At 38.8% G+C, this 20,317-nt stretch overlaps 1 protein-coding gene across 2 annotated transcripts in view; it reads right to left on the reverse strand.

The window, feature by feature from the left end:
• The window catches only part of SHOC2 (SHOC2 leucine rich repeat scaffold protein), a 107,430-nt gene that overhangs the window by 27,776 nt on the left and 59,337 nt on the right, over window positions 1-20,317 (reverse strand). For both annotated transcript variants that reach the window (XM_077823168.1, XM_077823167.1), the window contains exon 3: window positions 12,722-12,859. In XM_077823168.1, the coding sequence (XP_077679294.1) occupies window positions 12,722-12,859 (138 nt within the window). The remainder of the gene's footprint in view (window positions 1-12,721; window positions 12,860-20,317) is intronic.

Consider the following 20,317-nt stretch of genomic DNA (forward strand, 5'->3'; position numbering starts at 1 on the left):
GACTGCTGTTTAGCAATACAAACGTGGGCTATGCCAATGACAAAATTGAAAACACAAAGTGTACTATGTCTAATCACACCAGCAATTTGGGAAAAAGGGAACCTCAAAGCAGCTGCTGTCAGAGGGTCAGAATTATACGGTATTTTCCAGAAAATAAGGTACATTGGAAAATCATTTTTAAATTATCAAAAGTATAAATACCACCTTTCAAACCATCTCCAAATCTGATCTTTGTTTCTATCCCTTTCCGTTAATTCTTCTCCTCCTAATGAAAGACACTTACTAGTGGCTTCAATACATCATACACTAGTACTGACCCTGCAGTGTGCAATATGCCTACTGCATCAGCACACACAGCTCTCCCGAGCCCAACAATTTGGTTGCTAGTCCAGGAGCAGTTAAGTGTCAGACCTTAAGTGGTTCTCATAGCACTTGCACCAGTCTGCTAAAGCTTTTCTTTAATCCAAGCAGGTTGATAACAGACTTTAAACATCACATTTTTATTACTATCTTCCCCCCTCCCCCCTTTCATTTCCATTCCAAAAATTAATTCAGCAGCAGATCGCATGAATGGCTGGAGTTATGGGGCTTGACTTTCAGAGATGTTGAGCATGCAGAGCTCCCATTAACTAAAACTGCAGTTGTGGGTGCTCAGAACCTCTGAAAATAAGGTCCTAATGCTTTGCACACCTATTTTAGCATTTTTATCATGCTCATCGAGACAGTCACTAAACTCATACTAGAATTGAAGTGGGATTGTGGGTGGAGAAGCATAATGGTCATCAGAATGAATATTAAGGTCCACAGAAATTGCATTACTGGATAAGACTAGTGATCCTGCTTTTCCAGTATCCTGTCTCTATCTGTGACAAGTACCACATGGTTCAGAAGAAGGTTCAAATCCCAATTATGGAGCAACTTGTCCACAAGAGAAATTTCTTCCTAACTCCCCTCAATTAGTGTTAGGGAGTTTTGTTTTGGGAGTATGAGGGTTTATATCCCTTCTAAAGATAAAAATGGGGAATAAGACTGCAGACAGGCTAACCATCTGACGTTATCACTAACAATAGGTAAACCAAAACCAGCATGTGTCCACTTGATTTATTTGGCATGAGTATGTAAAACGAACAGCAACTACAGAATGACTAGGTTCACGTTCAGTTGTATTTTTGTCATTAGATCCATACTTCAACAATTCTTCTAGGCATAACCCTGCAGATGTGCAGGCAGAATGTCTCAAAGGAGAGCAGCATTAGGTATTTATGAGCATGTCAGTTTGGCATCAAACTGAAGAGAAGTATAGAGAGGAAAAGCAGCAAGCTATCAATAAACAAGTAAAGATACCTCCAACTCCTCTCTACAGCAAATGTCTTTCAAAAATATTTATACTCCCAATTTTGTGATTCTTTGATACAACTTTTGTTAAGCATGATTTGCAAGCAATGTTAAGCCTCAACTTATTGTTCTTCTAATGGAAGACGCCGATCCTAACAAAACCTCTGCAAAATTATTTTTCTTAACTTTCTTCATGCAAAATCCAGATTGCCTTGAAGAAATCAGATTTTAGACATCCACCTTTGTACCAGTTATTTCAGTTCTCTTTTACTAAATGCAAATTTGGTCAATATTAGAGCCTTTCGTTGCTCTTAGCAGGCTCCGCTCCTTTTCAGGAGGACATACCTTTCATGGGGTCCTAGTTTTGCAGCAGCTGAAGCACAGAATTCCCAATCGCTTCATTAGGGTGGCTAGAAAACCAGGTACTACATGCTTCACAAAGATGTAGCTATTTCATTTATACAAAACTGAATTTAAAAACTGCTTGGGAGAACACAGAAAAAATTCCACAAATTATTTAAATTCAATGTATGTTACTATAAGCAGAAATCTAAATAGGTTATTATAAAATAAATTCTCTGTTAAGGACATTTTCAGATGCCTGGGGGGAACAAAAGATTGATTGCTGCTGTCCGCCAGTTGCTATGAGGGAAGGTCCGAAAAGAACGAAGAAATGCACACATGCAGAAAGATTACTGATCTGCAGAAAGACCATTTAAGGTGGTTTTTCAGTTTCTCCTACGTGATCAGTTTCTGTTTGAGAGAGGAGGAACAATCCCTCTTCTACTCTTTCAAAATTTGAAGAAACATTGTCTAGCAGTCTCAACACAGAACTAGGAACTCCTGAATTTTCTTCCAGCTCTACTACTGACTCTAAGGGACTGAGCAAGGTCCCTCTTTACTGCAGCTTCACCATACTTCCCTCTCCCCTACCTTCAGTTATTTTAAGCCCCTCGAGACTCTTCAGTGAAGAGCACTACAGAAGTGTAAAGCATCACAACAAAGTGGGTAATGATTACTCTGCACTATGTAACTTAATTCGTTATAGGTTAGTTTGCAATCCATCTGGAATTTTTTTTTTAATGTAATGGAAGCACTCAGACCAACAAAATAAAATATGTTCACTGGAACAAGTGACTTTCATATAATTACATTAAAATACAAAGCTTTTTACGTTTATAAAACCTGTGCATTAAAAAGTCTTTCCATTATAGTTCTCTCCCCTTTTAAGATTTATTGGTTATCAAAGGATTTAAAGCCTTTAGCAGTCTGCAATAGATAATTGCGACAATACATCACAGAGAACACTGAAATCTATTAAACAGAATTGTTAAGGGGGCACATTTCAAATTCTGCAATTTTATAGACATTTTGCAGCAAATTTTGATATCACACTCTCTCTAAGTAGTCGTGTTAGAATGTATATTTGCATTATTATGTATTGTTACATTGTCCTGGTTCACTCATAGATCATTTTCTACTGACTGTTTATTGCTATCACATGTATGAAAGGGCAACTGATGCCATCTTTAACATAACAGGGAACTTGTGGGAACAGGTTAAGTCAAACTGCAAGGCATTTTTCAGATGACAAAAAGAATGTAGTATGCTTAATATGAGATGTAGACTTAATTCAGGGAACAAAATGTGAGGTTGCAGCATGGCAGAATAGGAACACAGGTTCAGTCAAATATAAGATGCTACAACTGAATACAAGACCTAAAGCAGACAAGACCTAAGTGTTTCTAAAAAGTTGAGAAATGGTGTTTAGTCACCTTCTAGCAGAGGTTGGGTAGTCTTATAGGCAACCATCAATCCACTGGATCATGGTGAAGTGTAAAGGGTTTAGTCAAGTGTCTGATAAATAGTCTAGAGGTAGTCTAACACATATGCAGGCTATAGTACTGTGTTTAAACATGGTTAAGATGTTCCTAGTCAAGGTTAGGCACACAGTGCAGTATAGAAGCTGCCTAAAGCTTACTTACTCTGTAGATATCAGACTTTAGTCTTTGCAAATGTCAATCAAGCACCATCCACAATCACTAAATGTTACTTCAAGGAATACAGCAAAAGAATACTCTTCCCCATATTTTTAAGACAATGATACAGACCACATAATCTTAATTTTGAAATAAGGAAGGAAGAGGGCAAACAAATGAACTGGTCACCAGTTTATAACTTTCATTAATGACTGTTACCTTCAAAGTGTGTGCACACGCAGTGGATATTAACAAGTTGCTCACAAATAATTAAGCACCCCAAAACCGGACTTCACATTTTATGTTTCATTTTTACAATATTGGCAAGCGTAAAACATTGGCTCACACTTCTGGAATGTTTTCTCAGCTACGAAAACTAGACTTGATTTGTGGTTCAATCACTCAGGCTTTGAACATAGAATCATAGGTCTGGAAGGGACTGGAGACGTCAAACGAGTGCAGTCCCCTGCACTCATGGTAGGACTAAGTATTAACTAGACCATCCCTGACAGGTGTTTGTCTAACCTGGTCTTAAAAATCTCCAGTGATGGAGATTCCACAACCTCCCTGGGAAATTTATTCCCGTGCTTAACCACCCCGAAAGTTATGAAGTTTTTCCTAATGCCAACCTAAACCTCCCTTGCTGCAAGGCAACAGCACGTATGCAGCCATATCAGACTTGCTTTTCTTCATTCTGTCTTGTTCCTTCAGATCTTTCTTACTTTGCCTGATGCCTCCTCCTTGCATGAATAAAATCATCTATTATTAGTTTTGTTTCTTCATACCATACAAAAATACTTTTTAAAATGCTGAGTCACAGCTTATATTCCTATATCCATAAATATCATCTGATGGTACCTACCACTGACTAAAAAAATCCTATCCCCAACCTACCATGATGAATGAGTGACCAACACGAATAATATGGGAAATAAAGAACGTTAAAAACATATACACACAAAGCAAATGAAATCCAGAGTTAGTAAACCACAGTTAAGACATCAGAATCAATCTGATTTATACAAAACAACAGTATGTAAGTATTCACTATTTAATTTGTTTGCATTGGGGATTCCTTTTAGATAAAATATGGGAAGTTTAATTTTTCCATTTCAGAGTCGTGGGTGGTGGATCCAATAACAAAATGCTTTAGAATATATATTACAGTATTCTGCAGCAAATTGTAAAACACAAGCCAGGACTTCTTCCTCTTAGTATTTTAAATGAATTAATAATCATTAAAGTTTAGTAAAACTAAGTATTTCAATTTTGTTTCTCTGTATTTTTACTTGGTATTCACCCATCCCTCTTATTTAATCAAGATGCAACGGCGAGTGTTAGAGGTAAAATCTGAAGTTAAAACTTTAACACCCTAAAGTAGCTTCCAGCAGAATTTCAACTGTCTCACACGCCAGTGCCTCTTCCCAAAATATTTGGTCCCATGTAAGTTGCCATTTTAGCATTGGGCTCAAATACAGTGGAGTTGGGCATGGAGTCTAATTTCAGAACCTCTCTCTTTTTACTCCTGGACCATCGTTCAGAAATCACACCAGTATCAGAAAATGGAAAATGTGTCCAGCAATGTACCTTTTAATGCCATTAATTAAAGAATCATTTTGGAGCTACCACTACTCCACTTACAACTCACTATTCTTTTCCTAGTAAAATGCCTGTTGCTCTAAATATTCATAAATATAAGACATATCTGACTATGATCAAGCTAAACAAATTTTAGAAGAATATGTACAAAACTGCAGAATGATGGAAGTAGGTAAGAAAGCTTGTAGATATAGAAAAAGAATTTAAAATGATTTCCTACCTGAATTCTAATGTTACCTGTTGAATTTCTCCCTCAGATAACTTTTTTACCTTTTTTAAAAATAAGAAAACTATTAAATTTACATTTAGGGATGAAACTATTTAAGTTTGCTGAAGAGAAATTATAATTGTAATGTGGTACTGAGTGAACAATTTAAAAAAAACTTGTAGTCCGATGGCCAATTAATTTAAACACTTTACTTCCCTCTGCCTCAAAGGTCTACTAAATTGTTCTTTACCTCATTTTATGTCTCTTTTGGATGCTTCCCCCAAGTTAACATTAGCTGTACTTCAAGTTGGCATAAGGCACTTCATAACTAAAAATAGATAAACTATATATTTCCCAAATATGTCTTCAGCACAAAACATTGGCTCGTTAAAAAAAAATCACATTGTATCATAATTGTTTTCATTTTGACTCTAGACTGTCTCTCTCTTTTGCTTTATGGTACTCGGAAAATGCTAGGCTATTGCACAAAGCATATTTTTCTTACAGGAAGTGATCTACATGAAAAGTAATTTACTATTTTCAATCAACAGAAAATACTGATATGACTGCATTAAGCCAATATCTGTAGAACAAGACATTAGGTCACTTCCTGGTAACTAATATCTAAATTGCCATTTGTTACAGTACAAAAGTGCACTTGGAAGAAAGCGTTACTTGAAACAAAAACGATACACTTATACACAGTGACTAAACTGGCTTTGCTGCCCTTTTTAATCTTGGATGTTGCGTAGTTCCTTCCCTACCATTCCCTTCACTCTCCATTACAATTATGCCCTTTTGCTAGCAACTCTTCGTACAGTACTATTAATTTGTGAGGAAACATTCCTTTAGAGTTTTCTGTTTTTATTAGAAATCTTACAGCACACCCAGAAAGCTGTCTGCGGTAAGACAAGGCTCAGCTAGCTAACCAAGCAGTAAATGCTTCTTACCCAAGAAACACCCAGCAAGTGAACAGAAAACTTGACAAATCTTCCCTCTTATAAACAAAATAGGATTCCATTAAAAGATGTTTCCGGGGGGAGTCGGGGGAAAGAGAGAGAGGCTGAGCAAACTAGAAAGGCAAAATAAATTGTTACAACAACAGATTGATTTTAAATTAGATATTTATGATTAACAGATGTCTTTGGCTAAGTTTTTTGCACTGACTAAATCAGTGAAACAGTGCTTAGACATCAAACATGCTGGAACCTGGCAGTGTGTAGATGTTGCAAGAAACACTCACCACACCCAGCCACCAGGTAAGTGTCACAGCGGAAAAATAAAGGGGGTTGGGGGGGGGGGACTAAGAAAAAGAGGAGAGATTAAAAAGTTGGAAAGAAAATTCTCCAGCCTAGAAAAACACAAACATCTGAAATAAAGCAAGCCAGACTTTGAATTCCAAGGCCATAGGCGATTCACCGCATCTATCTCCATGCTAAAACTCTCTCACTGAACTATTCTAACCACAAAACAAGCTATAATCTAAAAATCAAGCCACAACTTGCTTTAATGTTGTACCAAAACCGTCATGACTAAGAAATAAAGCCACTGTTGCTGAACTGGCTAAGACTGCCTCTTTTGTACTATGCATAAATGTAGGCCGATCATTATCAATCAGTGGAGTTTCGTTCCCCCCCCTCCACTACCACCAGGACTTAATCGACTTATTCTGAACTTTATTTTATACAGCAACAAATAATGCATTCTGAATGATAGATTCATCCTCGATCAGTAATACTTATATATGGACTTTCTGATAATGGCTGATAGAGATTTTTTTTTTCCATTGGTGCAAAAATATAATCAGACTAAAATCAACGACAGTTAGCACAGTGCAATGCTATCTTCCACTAGTCAGCATCTGACTTGGCAGACTGTAGAGCTGCAAAGCACTGATGTTCTGTAGAGATAAGCATGCAGGTACAGCTATACATTTAGAGAAAGACCACAAGTAACTTTAAAAGGCTATAAAAATGCCTTTAAAAGCCAAAAATATGCCACTGGGAAACTTAAACTATCAAGAAAATGTACAGAAAAGCTATCTTTGGCAGATGAGGAGTTGATTCATTGACAGCAACATACTAAAGATGACTATCACTTTTTCAGTAAACCTCACGCCTACAAGAGGCCCAAGCTACTTCAACTGCATTGCCAGTAATTTCCCACTCCTGTTAACTTATAAACTGATTATCTAAAAGTTGTGTGACTCTTTCATATCCTCTTAAGACTATCTTCTGTAAGCATGGTCTTTCCATGTAGCCTATTCTAAAGTAAGTAATGATTGCCTTTCAACAGATCTTTCAATATAGTGTAATCAATATTTTGCATAGAAATTAACACTAATGGCCTAGAACAGCTACGTGGCAAGGGAAGGTGTTCAGGTATAACACATAGGTATTAGCCCATTTAATTGGAGACATTTCTTTCCATAGTTCTCTAGGTGGTAAGCTGCTACTAACCCTTACAAATAGTTTCCATCAAGCTGCTAAGGTAGAAAGAAATTTATCTTAAATATAACTTGACTCAGAAACCTTTTAACAGTCTTTATACTGACTAAATCAAAGGCTAAAAAAAGAATGAATACATTCTTTTACTTTAATTCTTTCTAAAGAATGAACCACATACTTAAGGCTAGAGAATCACAAATACATTAGAAGTACTAAATGACAAGATTCTATTAGGGTGATATGAAGAAAGGAACTTTACGATATCCAAGCTCATTTTCTGGAATTTATATGTCAGTTAAAATTTCTAGAAATTTTGTGTAGAAATCTTTGAGGCATATTTGATGTCAATTAGAAGAGCATTTATTGGTAGAAAGTGCAAAAATAAAACAACAAGATAAAGGCAGTATATTAGGCGCGCACACAAAAAAAAAGTTAAAATCAAACAGTAGCAACTAGAAAAGGAGTACTTGTGGCACCTTAGAGACTAACCAATTTATTTGAGCATAAGCTTTCGTGAGCTACAGCTCACTTCATCGGATGTAGCTCACTTCATTGGATGCATCCAATGAAGTGAGCTGTAGCTCACGAAAGCTTATGCTCAAATAAATTGGTTAGTCTCTAAGGTGCCACAAGTACTCCTTTTCTTTTTGCGAATACAGACTAACATGGCTGTTACTCTGAAACCTGACAGTAGCAACTGTTTACTGGCCACATACTTAAGGAACAGAGGTGTAGCTACAAAGAAGAGCAACGGAAAGGGGAAAAAAAACCACTATTTTTCCTGAAACATTCATATATTTTTTAAAAAGAAACGGACAGAGCCCTCTCCCACAAAAAAGTCCACCAAACAGGAAAATGATAAATATAATAGCTTTGAGAAACACCAGAAAACATTGCTGGTAAAAAGACATAACCCATAGTAGTGGAGAAATAATACTTAGGCTTTCAGAACATGTTTCATTATCTTAAAGTGTTTTACATAGGCAAATATATATTTTTTTCCTTTTACAAAGGGGGAAAAGTTAGGCACAGAGCACGTATGTGACTTTCCCAAGGTCACATCCAGTCAGTAGCAGAGCCAGGAACAAAATCCAGGTTTCCTGATTCCTATGTGTTTCCACTACAAAAGAGCAGGTCTATGGGAAAAATACTAGGAATTCACAGAAACCATAAGTTAGAGAGCATATTAAGTGCTTATCTACACAAAAAAGTTGAACCAGTTTAACTTAAGGTGTGATTTTAAAGCAATTTAGTTAAACTACTTCAAAAGTCTTCATGTACACTTACTTTGGTTTATCTTTAATCAATTTCAAATCAATTTAATAAACTGAAGAACTGCTCTTATTCTGAAACAAGTGTTTATATAGGGATTTGCACTGTTTTAAAAAACAACTTATGTTGAACAAGTGCACCTTTCTCATGTAGACAAGGCCTAGGTCATCTTAACCATCCTCTGGTAATGCAGAATTGTTTCATGCAGTACATTTTCTAGTGCTCTGTCTAGCCTAGCTTCACATGTTTTAGGATATGAGGTTTCTACCCTCTCGCTTGGAGATTATGCCTATAATTCTCACTGGTCAGGAACTTTTCCTAATTTTCCTGTCTGAGACCCTGATCCTCCAAAGCATTTAGGCATTTGCTTAACTTTACAGACTGATTTAAATAGGATTACTAATGTGTTTAAATTTAAATACCTGCCTATGTCTTTGGTGGATTGAGGCCTCAATTTAATCTGATGCTCTAATTTAGCTGAGATTGCAAGGCCATATACTCAAGGCATTTCTCTGTTTGTAACTCGATAACTTTTTAATACTGCATCTGATGAATTCCAAAATTTCAGGGAACATTCTAGGTATCAATGACCAGAACCCTACTGATTTTGGGAAAACTCAGAAACTGAAAAGGGAAAAATGGAGACCCATTGGCCCCTGGCCATCTGTTTAGTACTGCCACAGCCTCAAGCACCTCTGCAATGGCCTACAGATCAAACAATTAGTGGATAGAACACATTAATGCCTTCCAGCATAACAATACTCCTATCTTAGGGCATGGCTACACTCGCAGAGCACTTTGAGTTAAACCAGGCTTTGGAGAGCGCAGTAGGGAAAGCACTGCAGTCTGTCCACACTGACAGCTTCAAGCGCACTGGCGTGGCCACATTTGCAGCACTTGCAGCAGCATTGGGAGTGGTGCATTATGGGCAGCTATCCCAGCATGCAAGTGACTGAAACGTGCCTTTCAAATGGGGGAGTGGGGTGGAGTGTGACAAGGAGCGTGTTGTGTGTATGTGGGAGGAAGAGGGTGGGTTTTTGGGGGGCTGAAAGCATGTCAGCATGTTGTCTTGTAAGTTGAGCAGACCCTCCTGCCCCTCCCCGCCTCTCTCACACACAGCATTCCACACTAATGGTTGTTTTGTCTCAGAGCAGATAAGTAGCCAGCTGTCTGAAACGGAGCTTTCAAAGGGCATATCCGCATTCCTGCAGCAATTCAAAAACAATGACAAGAGTGGCCACTTGACTTAAGGGGATTATGGGACATTTCCGGAGGCTGATCAGAGCACAGTAATGCAACACCTCATTCACACCGACACCCAGGCGTTTAAACCAAGGCGCAGCAAGCGTTAATCTTCTCGCTGAGGTGGAGTACCAGGAGCGTTCTAGCTGTGGAGTCAGAGCACTGTATGTGCCTTGCCAGCTTGGACGGGTAGCGAGCTAGGGCGCCCGGGGCTGGTTTAATGCGCTCTAACTCGCAAGTGTAGCTAAGCCCTGAGCTCTGCCCAGATTCCCAATAGAGTTTAACATGTTGACAGCCTAAGACTGTCTACACTGCAGTTGTGGTGTTAACTTTTGTCGGTCAGGGATGGTTTTATTTTGCCAGCAAGAGAGCGCGCTCCTGCTAGCAAAGAGTGGCTACACGGCGTACCTTATAGCAGCATCGTTGTAAGGTACACAGCATAGACACAGCCTAAGTGACTTCTCTCCCAGCAAGAAAGAAAACAAACAACAGTTCCGGAGGGAGTGCACACAGTCCCTGGCATTGAGGGGAAGGGAGGCTGGTATGGAGGGACTACACAGAACCCTTAGCATGGGGGGGAAGTGGAAGACAGAACTCCTGCCAGGGGGAAAGAGGTGCACATGCAGCCCCATCATGATGGGGGAGGGAGGGTGTCGGATACAGAGCCCCAGGCATGAGGGGATGGGGAAAGTTGCAAGGAATCTCTGAAACAGAGGGGAATGGAATGGTGATACACAGGGAGCTTGGTGTGTGGGTGGAGATGAAGGAATACAAGGACCCCCTGGTTTGCCAAATGAGCTCAGCCTACAGAAGCCACAAAGTATGTGACTCTCTAGTTCTACCTCTTGTACCATCCTAGTTCCTGTCGTTTTCTTGGTGTTTATAACCTTCAGATATTTGTAAATGTGTGTACCCTTAGTTTCTTTAGTTAACTAGGCTACCTGTATTTGCTATTTTTAATCTTTGAAATAAATCAATCCTTGCAGCCCCTGAAACGTTTTTCTGCCTCTCTCTAAATGCCCTCCAATTCTAAATCACTTTGACAGCACTTTTTTTTTTTTAAACTCTAGCCCTTAACCATTTTGAAGACTCGAGGTTTGACATTTCCTCCCTAATGTAGACTGACGCTTTACAAAATCTGATGGACATGAACAAAGATAGTGCAGTACACCTGTAGACTGAAGTTAGGACAATTCTATTTTGGTAGTGACGCTGCCAATCTTGACAAAGGAGTTAAAGTTAGAGCTATGCGTACAAATTGTGCAATCGGATGCAAATTCCAGCTGGAAAGAGGTCTCCCAGTTTTTAAACATAAAATTAACTGGAGAAGATGAAATTCAGCAACAGTGGGTATTTCATCCATATAAACTCAATTCAGGTAGAGCTCTCTGGGTAAAAAGGCCCAATATCTTCACGGTCAACAATCTGCTGCTAAAAAATAGTTGGTGTCTATCTAAATGGTTCTTCACTCTTCTGCCCCCTCATCCATTTATTTCCCCATCATATATATAAAAATAATAATGAAATGTTCTATTAACATTAGATGTTGCCCTAAGTGGTGCAGTTTTGTCTTTTATTTAAGCTGAAAGAGCTTACAACCATGATGGGCTGTGTTTTTTAAACAATTTGTTTTATTCCACCATCTGTTCAACATAGATTTAATTAAATAAGAAAAGTCCTCACCTATGCAGTCCTATATGAGCTTCTGAAGCCAACTAGGGAAGAACCAGTTTATTTCGGTACTCTTATTCCCAATCCCTGTATTTTACTGAGAGTGATAGTAAGTTTGGGAACTTGGAAGTGGATTTTCGAATTATATTTTTAAAAAGTAGAAAATACAAAGAATAAATTAGTACTTGAAACTGATTCTGTAAGTCTTTCCTATTTTTCTCTACTCAAAGCAAACACTGAAATACAACACCCAGCTCTTTATCCTTAAACTAACAATTTGTAGCACTTATGTAGCACCATTCATCTACAAATAGATTTATTAACATGAACTACTCACTACTCAACTTCACTATGTGGTGGATAAGCAAACAGTATTCCTATTTTATAAATGGGAAATCTAAGACAGAGGTTAAGTGACTTGCCCCAGACCACAGAAAATGGTGGTGTCAGAGCCAGGTTTAGAACCCAGGAGTTTCTTGTTCTCAGCCTCATGTTTAGGCCACACTTCTCAGGATACGTTCCCACTTAAAATGCTATAGCCACACAGCTATAGTGTAGACACTACTTACACCAATGTGAGAACCTCAGGAGGTGGTAGCTAGGTCAATGGAAGAATTCTTTTGTTGACCTAGCAAGGTCAAGAAGGGGACTTAGTTTGGCTTAACTCTGTCACTCAGGGGTGTGGATTTTTCACACCCCTGAGCGACTTAGCTGGGTTGACCTAATTTTCAAGTGTAGCCCACCCCTTATAGTAGTTAGGATTAACAGCGCCTGGGTTTGAGAGAGTTTACATTTTTAGAAAGCGTATATCCCTTTGGGATCTTGATAGTAAAAATGCCCACAACAAAATTCCTATCCCTTCTATAGTTATGGGCCATGTTTTATTCTTAGATTTTATATTCTTATTGTTCAGTGACTTGAACATTTGGAAAGCTGTGATTTCTCTCCCCAACCCCACCTTCACATACCTATGGTTTCTGGTAGGTCCAAGAGCTCATTGTGCTGCAAGTCAAGGTTGGTGATTTGTGTGCAATTTCCAATCTCCTTTGGAAGATGTTCAAGCTGATTGTGCGCTACATCCAGAGTTATGAGGTTACACAACTCGCCTGTGAACACACCAAAAAACACAGACTTTTTAATGTCTAGTTCCACCAAATAAAACTACAACATGGAAGTAAAAATAAATGGTCAGACATACACATCTATGGTTTTAAAACAAAGTAGTGTGTACCTTAAAATTATGGCTGCAAAATATTTCGGATGTACCAGGATCACAATCTAGTACAGTCAGATTCAAAACCTCATCAGCATTCTTTGAAAGCATAAAGTGTAGATTCCAGATATCCGAATGAACCCCAGTGTATTAAAAAAGACCATGCTAGCTATCGCTGTTTTGTACTGTAAGCTCAGGAATGACATGAGAAGTATAACAGCTTGGTTATTCTTCTCATCATTCATCCTTCTCGGCTTAAAAGAAGCTAGGAACATCATGGAGGTAAGCAGTTTGCACTGAATTTTGAAAAATTCATTACAGTAAATTACATATAGAGAAACCACCACCTAGAATTACTTTCAGGCTGCAAAGAACTAACAGCTTGTGAAACATCAAAACAGAACCAGTTATTTTGCTGACAAGCTGGAAAACCAAGAAAACTACTGCTGATTGAGACTTAAAAATGGCCAGTTTGTTAAGGTAAACAGTAAACCTATTCCTACAGAATAATGTATTTTAAATACTCAATAATACCTAAACATGTAAGGAAGGTTGAAATAAAATCTTATTAAGTCTTAAAGAAAAAGGGCCTGGATTCTCTTCTGATTTATATCTATTTTACACCAGCAAAACTTCACACCGGATTTACCCTGATGTATGGGAGGTAAGAACCAGGCACAAATCTCTGCAAGGATAAAGTTTCATTGACTTCAGTGTCAGCAACAAAAGAGCAAATATAATAGGTTTTTTTTGTATGTTTTGATTTCAGTGGAGCTGAAATTAACACTGCAGATTTTAATAGCTTTAACTTCTATTCACTGGATAAGTGACAATTTTTGGAACAGCAGTGAATCGATATTGCAGAAAGAAAGCCTATTTTAGAAATATACCCTCCAGTGCTATTTTATTCACCTCCATCCCCCTAGGGCCTTCTTGCAGACCTCAAAGACTAGCTTGGGGTAAGCTTTGATGCCATGAATTATGCTACACAGACTAGTAGGCCATGGATTACATTGTAAGAATGAATGGTAAATTTCATTACAAATTCTAAATACTTATGAATTTTGTTTACTTAACCTCTTCAGGTGATAGTCTGGTACTTTTCTGAGGTAAAAAAAATTTACACCCATTTACCAAAAGGCTTGCAAAGTTAAACACAGGTGGTCTATTCAGTTTTATTATTCTAATTTTCTCAGCTTATATCACTCTTATGCTCTGGAAAGATCTACACAGCTCAGTGGTACATAGTACAAATAGTATTTTGTCACCAAATCCCACACTATACTGTCTAGGTTCACTCCACTTCCCCAAAATACTCTCACATCAAGTATAAAAGTATTGCTTATGATATGCCACTGGATATCCATTTATGCATGTATTATAAGCAATGAGCATTGCAATGGAAGCAATCAAGAGAGGAGTGAACCCAACAATACATGAGCAATGAGCAGCAATCCCACAATACACAGAAGAGAATGAAAGAGCAAAGAGGGTAGGCAACAATAATGTCCTACAGTGCCCCAAGATTTTGGAGTCTGTGCCCCTACTAGACTATTGGGACATACAATTCCTTTTTTTATGATGAAATATAAAGGGGAGGGAGAGAACACTTTAACCTGTTTTTATACCATATTGCATGGGTTATTAAAGGTAATCTTGAGAATCTTGGCAGCATTTTAGGGCACTAGTTCTCAATTTATGATCAGCAAAGCTTAGGTTCGGAACAACATTCAAGTTCTGTGAGACAGAACAGTAAAGTTATAACCAATGAAAAAGTCAAGTTTATGCTGTGGCACAATTCCATTTCATCATATTTAATTCTCATCCTCCATGGCCATTTGTGGGAGGGAAGGGTCAGTATATCTGCTGAAGTTGGAGGAGCACTTTGACTTGGGGAGCAACATTCTCTCCACTTCATTCCTTGCACCTACAGAGAGAATTCTGGCAACAGACACACATGGTTGCGACAACACATACAGACAGTTCATTTTGTTTGGACACAGCTGCCTTGAATGCTAGGAATATTTGGATTTTGAGTCTTGGGAGAAAATTAAGTATCAGTACCTATCTAGCAATCTGACTCTATTCCAGATAGTTATAGATGAAGATCATGCTGCTTTTGCTTGTGTGGGATTAAAGACAGGTTTTATTTTAGACAAACTGTTGGTACAAAAAATGACATGTGCAACAGATCTTTATTTCAAGTAAGTAAACTGAATCCTAAAACTGAGTGAAGGCTGTTGCCCTATATAAATTAGATTTTAGAAAAGGAAGTGGATGACATCATGACGTTTAGTGACTTGAAGAAAAGAATTTCAAGAGACACAGTACAGTAAACACAGTATAATGACTACTGTTAGGCCTTCATTTCCACATAGCATATAGATCATGTGGTGAGAAGCTGTCAAACCATGTGATGGTCCAAAATAAAGTGCAACATTTTATAATCTTTTTTGGGGGGAAGGGGTTGCAGAGACGTGAAATATTTTTTATCTTTGTTTCATTCGTACTCATTGGTCCACACGGACATACAACTCAGCAGAAAGAGCCTGATGAAGCATCAAAACCAAGTTTCCCTTCTTGCCCACTTCATTGCAAAGGGAAAAATTCTCACACTGGAGATGCTTTCCTTACCGATATGAAAAAAAAACACTTAAAGTGATTCTGGCAGCTAATATAACCAAAGATATTGGTAGAGTTCCACTGTCCAAGATCAATAAACTGGGTGGATTGAATACACATCTACTGACGACAACAGAGAACACCGAGATGCTATAAGAAATCAACTGAGTAAGTCAACCACCATAAGTGGGCATGTTCCACTAGATGATCATGATGGTCCCTTCTGACCTTAAATTCTATGAGTCTATTTGAATCATTTGCTTTGTGGACACAGATGCTCTCCAACAGCAGTTCTCTAGAAAGGAGAGCCAGAATGAACAAATGGAGTCAACCATTGTTATGACAAATAGCTATCTGTAAGAACAAACATTTCTCTGGCCCAAATATGTTGCCATCTGCCCAGAGTAGTTCTGAGAACAGAAAACGTAAAGGGATTTGTGTCATTAGTGAAAAATCTATCACAGTAACAATAGCTCACTGCATTCTTCACAAAGAATTTCTCATAGCCTCACTGTGCCCAGTGAACTAAGTTGTGAAGATGATAAACTTCATCAGAACAGAACTGAATTCTTGGATCTTTGCCTTGTCAATGAGATAACTGTGAGCAGAGCATTAAAACATACAGAAGATGGCTCTCTCTCAAAGAAAGATTCCTGTAGGAACTACAAGAAGAAACATTGGTGAGCTAAGAACTCAATGATATTCAGACTAGAAGAATCAACTTTTTTGGCTCTCATGATTTCTGGTGTGCTAAATTGGATTACTTTTTGAAATGTTGGTATCTGAATCAATCAAACACAAACACGGGAGTTACAAACGTTCCAGATCTGATAATTAGAGAATGAAATGAGCCTTATGGAGACAATATTTTAATGCATGGAAAATTGTAATGTTCCCATTACTTTTGAGGAAGATCCAGAATCACCTCCACACCTGAAGAATATTTTGGACGCTGGAAGTTATCAAGAGATGCAAATGATTGTTTTAGGAAGAAAACCTACTCATATACGAATAATCCAAATTGAAGTAAACTTACTCTTTCAGCTACATCTAGCGGCTAAAATAAAACACAAACAACAAATTAAATAGAGTATAAAGTGACCCGCTAGACAAGTTCTGGCTGGTCTCATGGAAAGGTCATCTCAAAAAGAAGGGCAAGATTAGTAAAATAATTGAGCAAGTGCCATTATTTGGGGCTGGAGGGGATATTCTCCCTCACTGTAGCTGACAAAAGAAGCCATGAAGTACAATAATATTTGTCACCAAAGCAGACAAAATTGTGTGCATCAGCCCTCTTGACAGAGAAAACCACTAAATGGGAGCAATTTTCATATAACATGCATTATGGAGAGACTAAAATTTCTCCATAATTAAAATCTCTCTTATAAGGTTAATTTTCAATTCCACAATAGCTTCAAAAATTTTAAAAATGCCCACTTTCTGCAAACTCTTAGAAGGTAAACTTAGTAGATTGTTCATACAAATGTGCAGACAAATAAAGTAGTTACTTTGAAAGATGCCCAAGTGCCTTCTTTTTAAACACGTCCGTAAAGTGTAAAGACCAGCAAACACCTCACCATCATCTTCTCACGCACAATATAAGTTATGCAAGCAGCATGACACAATCACACATAAATGCTGATTGACAATCATATTGTTATTATGAAAAGAATAATGTCTCCATAATTAAGGCTGAAACCTGGGACCCACATAAGGCTGATTTTGAATACCTGTCATGACAATGAGACCAACTAACATGTCCTACATCCAGAATTTTTAAAATGCTTGAGTTACTCAAAAAACAGAATGCAGCTTTGTTATATTATTTTTATGTTAGTATGTACATATGTATTATATACACACATCTACAGATTAATATTAAATTAGGGGGAGCAGTTATTTCAATATCAAACAGTACAAGGAAGAGGACAGTGCTAGTATTAGTGACATCTTTTCATTTTAGCATCAATTAATGTTTTATTAAGTAGTATATCAAGTTGTATTGCTTTCAAGTTTATATTTTTTAAAAAATTAATCTACATTCACTAGCGCCAGCAACAGATTACAAATATTTTCCATAGCTGTGGTATTTATTAATCCCTGCACCCCCACGAACATGATACAGTTCTGTGGTAACCTAGAATCCTATTTTGGACGTCTCCGACTCAAGGAATATTTCCAACATACCTCTGAACAACATACTAATCCACAGAGACCTCCCTACCAACACTACAAAAAGAAGGATTCTAGGTGGTCTCCTACTGAAGACTGAGACAGCAGACTGGAGTTCTACATAGAGTGCTTCCGCCAACGTGCACGGGCTGAAATTGTGGAAAAGCAGCATCACTTGCCCCATAACCTCAGCCGTGTGGAACACAATGCCATCCACAGCCTCAGAAACAACTCTGACATCATAATCAAAAAGGCTGACAAAGGAGGTGCTGTTGTCATCATGAATAGGTCGGAATATGAACAAGAGGCTGCTCGGCAGCTCTCCAACACCACTTTCTACAAGCCATTACCCTCTGATCGCACTGAGAGTTACCAAAAGCAACTACAGTATTTGCTCAAGAAACTCCCTGAAAAAGCACAAGATCAAATCCGCACAGACACGCCCCTGGAACCCCGACCTGGGGCATTCTATCTACTACCCAAGATCCATAAACCTGGAAATCCTGGGCACCCCATCATCTCAGGCATTGGCACCCTGACAGCAGGATTGTCTGGCTATGTAGACTCCCTCCTCAGGTCCTACGCTACCAGCACTCCCAACTATCTTCGAGACACCACCGACTTCCTGAGGAAACTACAATCCATCGGTGATCTTCCTGAAAACACCATCCTGGCCACTATGGATGTAGAAGCCCTCTACACCAACATTCCACACAAAGATGGACTACAAGCCGTCAAGAACACTATCCCCGATAATGTCATGGCTAACCTGGTGGCTGAACTTTGTGACTTTGTCCTTACCCATAACTATTTTACATTTGGGGACAATGTATACCTTCAAATCAGCGGCACTGCTATGGGTACCCGCATGGCCCCACAGTATGCCAACATTTTTATGGCTGACTTAGAACAACGCTTCCTCAGCTCTCGTCCCCTAACGCCTCTACTCTACTTGCGCTATATTGATGACACCTTCATCATCTGGACCTAAGAAGCACTTGAGGAATTCCACCATGATTTCAACAATTTCCATCCCACCATCAACCTCAGCCTGGTCCAGTCCACACAAGAGATCCACTTCCTGGACACTACAGTGCTAATAAACGATGGTCACATAAACTCCACCCTATACCGGAAACCTACTGACCGCTATTCCTACCTACATGCCTCCAGCTTTCACCCTGACCACATCACACGATCCATCGTCTACAGCCAAGCTCTAAGATACAACTGCATTTGCTCCAACCCCTCAGACAGAGACAAACACCTACAAGATCTCTATCAAGCATTCTTACAATACCCATCTGTGGAAGTGAAGAAACAGATTGATAGAGCCAGAAGAGTTCCCAGAAGTCACCTACTACAGGACAGGCCTAACAAAGAAAATAACAGAACGCCACTAGCCGTCACCTTCAGCCCCCAACTAAAACCCCTCCAACGCATTATTAAGGATCTACAACCTATCCTGAAGCACTCTCACAAATCTTGGGAGATAGGCCAGTCCTTACCTACAGACAGCCCCCCATCCTGAAGCAAATACTCACCAGCAATCACATACCACACAACAGAACCACTAACCCAGGAACCTATCCTTGCAACAAAGCCCGTTGCCAACTGTGCCCACAGATCTATTCAGGGGACACCATCACAGGGCCTAGTAACATCAGCCACACTATCAGAGGCTCGTTCACCTGCACATCCACCAATGTGATATATGCCATCATGTGCCAGCAATGCCCCTCTGCCATGTACATTGGTCAAACTGGATAGCCTCTACGTAAAAGAATAAATGGACACAAATCAGATGTCAAGAATTATAACATTCATAAACCAGTTGGAGAACACTTCAATCTCTCTGGTCACGTGATTACAGACATGAAAGTTGCAGTATTACAACAGAAAAACTTCAAATCCAGACTCCAGCGAGAGACTGCTGAATTGGAATTCATTTGCAAATTGGATACAATTAACTTAGGCTTGAATAGAGACTGGAAGTGGCTAAGTCATTATGCTGGTAACCTATTTCCCCTAGTTTTTTCCTGCCCCCCCCCCCCAGACGTTCTTGTTAAACCCTGGATTTGTGCTGGAAATGGCCCACCTTGATTATCATACGCATTGTAAGGAGAGTGGTCACTTTAGATAAGCTATTACTAACAGGAGAGTGGGTTTGGGGGGGGCGGGGGGGGGAGAAAACCTGGATTTGTGCTGGAAATGGCCCAACTTGATTATCATACACATTGTAAGGAGAGTGATCACTTTAGATAAGCTATTACCAGCAGGAGAGTGAGGTGGGGGGAGGTATTTTTTCATGCTGTGTGTGTATATAAAAAGATCTTCTACACTTTCCACAGTATGCATCCGATGAAGTGAGCTGTAGCTCACGAAAGCTTATGCTCAAATAAATTGGTTAGTCTCTAAGGTGCCACAAGTACTCCTTTTCTTTTCACTAGGTTCTCTGACTGCAGAATAAAGCAAAATAATCTAGTCTACCCAGAAACCTTATATATGAGATACATTAAAGATAAAAAAAAATGTCCTGACCCTAGGAAGTATTACA

The sequence above is a fragment of the Eretmochelys imbricata genome, chromosome 7 (assembly GCF_965152235.1).
Source record: "Eretmochelys imbricata isolate rEreImb1 chromosome 7, rEreImb1.hap1, whole genome shotgun sequence".
NCBI lineage: Eukaryota > Metazoa > Chordata > Testudines > Cheloniidae > Eretmochelys > Eretmochelys imbricata.